The sequence below is a fragment of the Talpa europaea genome, assembly GCF_964194135.1.
Source record: "Talpa europaea genome assembly, chromosome: 15".
NCBI lineage: Eukaryota > Metazoa > Chordata > Mammalia > Eulipotyphla > Talpidae > Talpa > Talpa europaea.
In genome coordinates, this window is record NC_140083.1 from 73,404,761 (window position 1) to 73,411,803 (window position 7,043).

At 48.4% G+C, this 7,043-nt stretch overlaps 1 protein-coding gene across 1 annotated transcript in view; it reads right to left on the reverse strand.

Moving 5' to 3' along the window:
* Positions 1-6,366, reverse strand: part of LOC311185484 (maestro heat-like repeat-containing protein family member 1) — a gene marked incomplete at both ends in the record, with an annotated part of 45,992 nt that extends 39,626 nt beyond the window's left edge. The window contains 6 exon segments of the mRNA XM_084256110.1: positions 853-990; positions 1,604-1,752; positions 2,206-2,298; positions 3,777-3,939; positions 5,137-5,259; positions 6,334-6,366. Coding sequence (XP_084112236.1) covers positions 853-990; positions 1,604-1,752; positions 2,206-2,298; positions 3,777-3,939; positions 5,137-5,259; positions 6,334-6,366 — 699 coding nt within the window.
* Positions 6,367-7,043: the final 677 nt, after the last annotated feature.

The window sequence follows — 7,043 nt, forward strand, 5'->3', positions numbered from 1 at the left end:
TTCTACATTCTACTAGAACCATAGCTTCCTCTGTGACCATACTGCAGAGTCATCTCAGAGGTTGGAGTCAGCAAAACAATAATATCTGTTTGCTGTGAGGAAAGCCTGAGGCGAGAAGAAGAAAATTCCACAGACCAAGTCCACCCATCATGCTACTAGTTGCTGAAAGAAAGAGCCTGAGATAATGGCCTAACTGCACCTTACTGCATCTACAGGGGCCTATTCTAGAATAAGAAAGTCAGCTATCCATCTTCCACACAGACAGCTCTAAGTTGGCTTTGTAAGATAGAGAGATCACTTTGCAAAAAAATAAAGAAATAAAAAAATAATAAAGAGGGTCCTCTCTGGTGGTACGAGGGGTTAAGACACAGCACTGTGAAACTATCTGCAGCCTCTGCAGCATGAGTTCCATTCCCGGCCCACCAGGGAGCTACCCACATGGCGCAGCAGAACTCTCCTATCTCGTCCGCTGCTCAGATCTGCTGTTCTGCTCCCTACTCTCTCTGGTGAATCCTCGCACACCCCAGTTATTGTATGATTAAATAAATAAATCTATATAAAAAGGAGAGAGGTCACTTTGCACTAAAAAAGGACTTATTCTTGATCATTAGCTAAGAAAATTAGAACCAAATTATACTGGTTAACAGAAAATGATTGAAATTAAGTAGGTGTATTTTTTTCTTTGGGAAACTGAGAGTAAACCATAGAGACATATTCTCATAGACTCCCAGGCCTGGGTCCTCAGTTTGGCTCTGAATAGTCTCCTTAATAGACCGCTCTTTTGATGAACCTTTGAATTCACTTCACAGCAATGATGATTTCAGGCAACAGTCTCACCCCCACCCTGCTGACCTGGGAGATGTAGAAAGGTGTCACATGGGTGAATAACATCATCAGCCAGCGGACTAAATGGTTCACTTGGTTCTTGAGTTTGGATGGTGCAATGAGGAAGAAGAGGTGGCCGGCAATGACCAGAGCTTGCTCTGCCTCCTGTGCCCAGGGAGACACAACGCACAGGCCTCAGTTCGGGGAGGAAGGCGGGACAAGCCCTCAGGCTTGGTCTTAGCTGTCTTGGTATTCTGAGGGCCTAGCACACACTTGGCATTCAGGGTCATCAGGAAATTACTTGCATAACCTAACTGAATGGACAGTGGAGTTTTTTTCTGACTGTGCCCTCTCTGGACAATGGGAACAGGAGCCTGAGGAGAGTCACTCGCCTTTCCAAGAAAAGTCTGGAGAATTTATGTTCCCTGGGCACAAGATTCACTTCTTCAGGGCCTCCCTGGTGGTGCAAGGGGTTAAGATGCAACAATGAAGCTATCCACTATGCTGCAGTCACTGCAGCATGAGTTTGATCCTCAGCCAGGGAGCTGACCCACATGGCACAGCAGACCTCTCCTGTCTCACCCGCTGCTCCCCTCAGCAGTGTGTTTCAGTAGATGCACCTGTTCTGTTCCCCACTCTGTCTCTGGTGAGTCCTCTCCGCCCCGCATCTCTAGCCTGTACCCCAGCTCTTGTATATGTAAATAAATAAATCTTAAAAAAAAAAAAAATCACTCTTCAGCCCTCACTGACCCCTGCTAGCTCCCACTCCCTCCTTTACCTTGGTCTTCATGGGCCAACGGTTCAAGAGCACCCGGAGAGTATAGTAGGCCTTGATGGACACTGCCTCCTGTGTGATGTCCATCACCTCATCAGCGTGGGCGCCCAGATCCAGATGCTTTCGGACATTGACGACCAATCCACTGAGTGCTGTGTGGGAAGCAGGGAGTTGGCTGCTCAGCATCCTTCTTTTGCCACAAAGGGCAACATACATACATGTGGGCATAGTCTTCTCATCCCAACACTAAAAGGGTCTCTGGCATTCTGTTCCGGGAAAGACCAACCCACTCACCACCACCACCACTACGGTTATCTTGCCTTCCAACTTCAGCTGATCCCCCCAGCAGGGGTGGGAGAAGTGATTGAGACTGTCAACCCCACAGTACCCCCATCGAGCATGGTCCTTGCCCCAAACCAACCATCCTCACGAAAGGTCAGATGGAGAAAAGGATCTGTTCGCACCTGGCCTGCTTTTAGATTTGTTCTCTCCTGCACCTTCTCCAGGTTTCTGGGTCCACATTCAGAAAACCCAGTCTCTTCCTGCTCTTCTTTCCTCCATCCCTAATTCCCAAAGAAGTTTGCCCAGGCCCTCCTACCCCTCACCTTGACATAATGCCAACATGTCTTCCTCTTCCTGGGTCATCCCCAGAAGGCGCAGGATATGTTCCCATGTGGTGCCAATGCAGTGGGCTATACCTGAGAGGGAGAGTACAAGAAAGACATTCCTCTTCCAGGGAGGGAGTCTTCCGGCATAACTGTAGAAGACCTTATTGACTAGGACACTGATGACTAGGGGCCAGGAGCACTGGGTTCTGCTCACTAGCTCTGCCTCCAAAGAGTACGGACAACCTGGAGTGAGTAACTTCATATATCTGAGCTTCTGGGCCTCCCTGGTGGCACAAGGGGTTAAGACATAGTCTATGAAGCTGTCTGCAGCCTCTGCAGCATGAGTTCGATTCCCCGGCTGGCCAGGGAGCAACCCACATGGCGCAGCAGACCGCTCCTGACTCCCTGCTGCTCCCCTCAGCAGTGTACTTCGGTCATTCTGCCTGTTCTGTTCCCCACTCTGTCTCTGGTGAATCCTCTCTCTCCCTGCACCTCTGGCCTATACCCCAGTTCGTCTATGCATAAATAAATAAAAATAAATCTTCAAATATATATATAGAGATATATATCTATATAAAAATATATATAATATATATATTATATATTATTATAGATATATATCTATATCTGAGCTTCAGCTTCCTCCGCTGTCAACAAGGACTGCTATACCTGATGTGACTATGTCACAGGTCTGCTGGGAAGATCGGCTCAACAAGGCGTGCTAGCACAGCAAGCGAACACAAGGCCTTGCCACAGCCTGCGTACACACACTGCCCTCCAAGGACCCTTAAGGAAACCAAGGGCCGTGCTATCTGAAGTTGGCGGGATTCGTTCAAGAGATGCATTTCTGCCATGGTGTGCCCTGTGCTTGCATTGCAGCCAGCCCACATGCCTTTTCATTTGGACGCTTGTGTCCAGCAGGTCAGCTGACGTCCCACAGCCTCTCCTTAGATCCAACTCCAAGTGGTCAAGAAGGGGCAGGGGGTGTTATTTGTCCAGTGACTTGACTTTCCTGCCCGCTTGGTGTTGGAGGGAGGGAGAGGGTTGGGTGAGGGTGTGTCTGCTGTTACTGGTATCTGTGCCAGGAGGGAGCCCACATGGCAAGGCTTGGGCTCATCCTGCACAATAATGGATGTCAGCAGACAGACAAATCAAGCTATCGCCACAACCTACACACACACACTGCCTTCCAAGACCCTGACATCTGCACAGCTTCAGGGTCCCCTAAACAAAGTATCCGTCACTTAATCTTCTGCTCCTTCCCACCACAGTTGAATGGGAGCATTCTCGTCTGTCTTTTCCCTCCATCTTCATTTGTTTCCAAGTCATTTCTCCTGTCCCAGTCCCCTCTGTCCTAATATTTTTCCTACTGTGCCACTCCTGGTCAGCCTCCCTCCTGAGTGCTCATCAATCCCACAGGAATCCTGGCTGGTCTCCTCCCCACTACACACCCACAATTGCTCAGTAGAAATGTTCAGTGAGAGGAGGCAGGAGGATGGACATGACAGCACCCCGCCCGTGACCAAGTCCTCAATTCAGACTCACTCTTCCACCACAGGGATCCATACCCGGGCAGACGGTGAGTTTCCCAACGGCAACCAGGAGGCTTCTGGGAGGCAAGGTGTACAGATAAACTCTGTCCCAGAGTTTTTCAGTGATCATTTCCGGATGGTAGGACCCTATAGCCAGTAGGACTGCAGTGCATTTCTCCTCCAATTCTTCGGATGGCTTCTGAAAAGAGGAAGACTAACTGTCCCAAGGTTAATCTCCAAGATGAGTCCCCAGGCTGCTGAGAATCAGCTTTGGTCAAGAAGTAATTCTCTTCTATCCAAAGGGAAGGAATTTGGACCTCCAAGGTGGTATAGGAGTTAAAGACACAGCACTATCAAGCTATCGGCAGCCACTGTGGCATGAGTTCGATTCCCAGCGAGGGAGCTGACCCACATGGTGCAGCAGACCTCTCCTGTCTCGCCTGCTGCTCCCCTCAGCAGTGTATTGCAGTAGATCTGCCTGTTCTGCCCCCTACTCTGTCTCTAGTGAATCCTCTCACCCCCCCACTCACCCCATTTCTTGTATGCATAAATAAATAAATCTTTAAAAAAATAAAAGGAATTCACCTACCCCACCTACCACCCTATCCAGTGCTCACCTTTTCAGTGATGGAGCACAAGAGCATCTTAGAGTGTGAGGGAGCACAAGAAGACAAAAAGTCTCTGGCTTGTGTGTTGGGGTAGGAGTTTGGATCAAGGTTCCCAGATCAGGGAGTTTCCCATGCAGCAGCTAGTAAACCACCAGGAAGGTGGGTAGATTGTGGAAGCAACTTTACAAAGCCCCTAGCAGGTCAAGGTTTTTGATGAGAGATGGGTATGGTAAGGAAGGTGAGTCAACAGGAAGAAAGATATCTATAGGTATATAATTACCCTAGAAAAGAAGATACCAAATTAACCCAGCACCAGGAAAGTCAATATGGAAGTATGTGGGTAGACTGTTAAGCAGAGTCATGAATATACAGTCTACGGGGTGGGGGGGGGGGAAACTAGCAGACAGTTGGGTAGATTAAACAGATTAGTAGATCGAGATGGCTGGTGGAGTGGCAGTAACAAAAGGGACTGTCTGCCCAGGGCATGGACAGTCTGAAGACCAGATCGGACTTTGAGGCCAATAGCCCAAATCCTTCTCTCCTTTGCATCTCACCTTTCACCTCTTCATTCCATAACAGTATCTGCATTTCTGTCTAGGTCACCATTCTTGGGATATATCCAGGGGTGAGATATGGGTTGTAGCAAACTGTCAGAAGCTTGAGGTACTCATATTCCAGGCCCCACTTAGTTTCTAAGTGCAATTACCCCCCACAAATGAACCTCTGGGTTCAGACCTAGGATTCTCTTTTCCCCCAGATCCCTCAACCCAGAGACACAGGCTCCTCACCAAGGTCCTCAGAAACTTGATGATGACATCTGTCACTTTCTGGCACAGTGGAGGTGACAACTTGTTATTCATGATTTTGATTTCCAGCAACTTGAGGGTTTGGAGGATAGTATCTGCTGACAACTATTGGAGAGAAGGGACTCAAAAGGAAGGAAGGTTGAAGGGTGGAGTTGTGAAGACAATAGCAATCCCTGGTAGAGCAAGGCAGAAGAGGAAACCTAGGAGAGGATAAAGCTGGACCAGTGGTCAGAGGGTGGGAAAGGGATGGTCAAGGCCATGGAATCAGCCCTGGAGCTGTGAATGGACTGAACAAATAGTGCCCTGCTGACTGGAAACTCTTCCCATGTCTCAGGCACAATGGGTCTAAGCCCAAATCACCTACTTGATGGAGGTGGTCTTACCCGGGCTGGAGTCAGGAAGGTGTCAGAGGTGCCCTCACCTGACCAAAAACTTGGAGGGCTTCATTAAAGTTCTCAATAGTCTTTTCTGAGACATCCCATGCCAAGTCCCTGTGAGTCGTCTCTGGGGAGGCTATCGTAGCTATTAACATGCCTGTAAGGAACAAAGAGAGAGAAAGGAAGCTGTGTCCCTCCTGCTGGAAGTCTTTCCTTTAAGAATAAGAAATCAGGGCCTCCCTAGTGGCGCAAGTTGTTAAGTCTCAGCACTAAGACACTGTCAGCAGCCACAGTGGTGAGAGTTTGATCCCCAGAGGGAGCTGACCCACATGGCGCAGTAGACCTCTCCTGACTCGCCCGCTGCTCCCCTCAGCATTGTATTTCGTCAGTCTGCCTGTTCTGTTCCCCACTCTGTCTCTGGTGAATCCTCTCACCCTCCTGCGCTTCTGACTATACCCAGTGCTTGTATAAATAAATAAATCTTTTTTAAAAAAATTAGAAAACAAATGGGAACATTTGTCCATAGCATTGCCTCCCACTGACCAACTAGGGTAAGAACAACAAACCTGTGCTGTGGGGAGACGAGGAAAACTGGTTAAGAAAACAATCCAGCAGATGATAATCTTGATATGTTACTCTTTTGGCTTCAGGTGTTCCAGGAGAAGAAAAAAAAAAAACTATCTAATAATCACTATTAATTTGAGGGAGCTAAAAGCAGGGCAGAATTAAAATATTAGACAACACAACACAAAAGAGGAGATGAGGAAGGTTGTGAGGCAGCAAAGACCTCACAGAAGCTTACCTTGTTCGGGATGATAGACGATAGGTCTATCATCAGAACTAGACTTTCTGAACCGGAGTTTAGAATGAATGCCTGAAATTTTCTAAGGGACAAATTACAGGTATTGTTTGAGTCGCAAATTCTTATTTCTAAATTTTCATTTCCTTTCATTTCTTGCAGTACCTCAATCTCAATACATCCCATATTGAATGCATTATCCTCTCCATCCAAACTCAACCCCTGTCTCTGTCATCTTTGATACCTCCTTTCCTGCACCACCCACATCCCTCTCAAGGGCAGAGACTTCTATTTATTAAAGCTCCCTCAGGGGCCTCCCCCCGGGTGGCGGTGGCGCAGCGGGTTGAGCACAGTGCTGTAAAGCTGTTTACAGCCTCCGCAGCATGGGTTCAATTCCCTGCCGGCCAGGGAGACACCCACTTGGAGTGGCAGACCTCTCCTGTCTCGCCCACTGCTCCCCTCAACAGTGTATTTTCTGCCAGTCTGACTCGTCTGCTCCCCACTCTATCTCATGAATTCTCTCAGCCTCCCGCACCCTGGGCCTGTACCCCAGTTCTTGTATAAATAAAATCTTAAAAAAAAAACCTCCCTGAGTCCATCCCTCCCTTACACAGGCACTGTCCTGTCCAGGTTCATTTAGGACAGGGGCTGCAACTGACCTCCACCTCCACCCCAGAGTCTCTCTAGACCTGCCCCTGCTCCAGTCTCTTTCT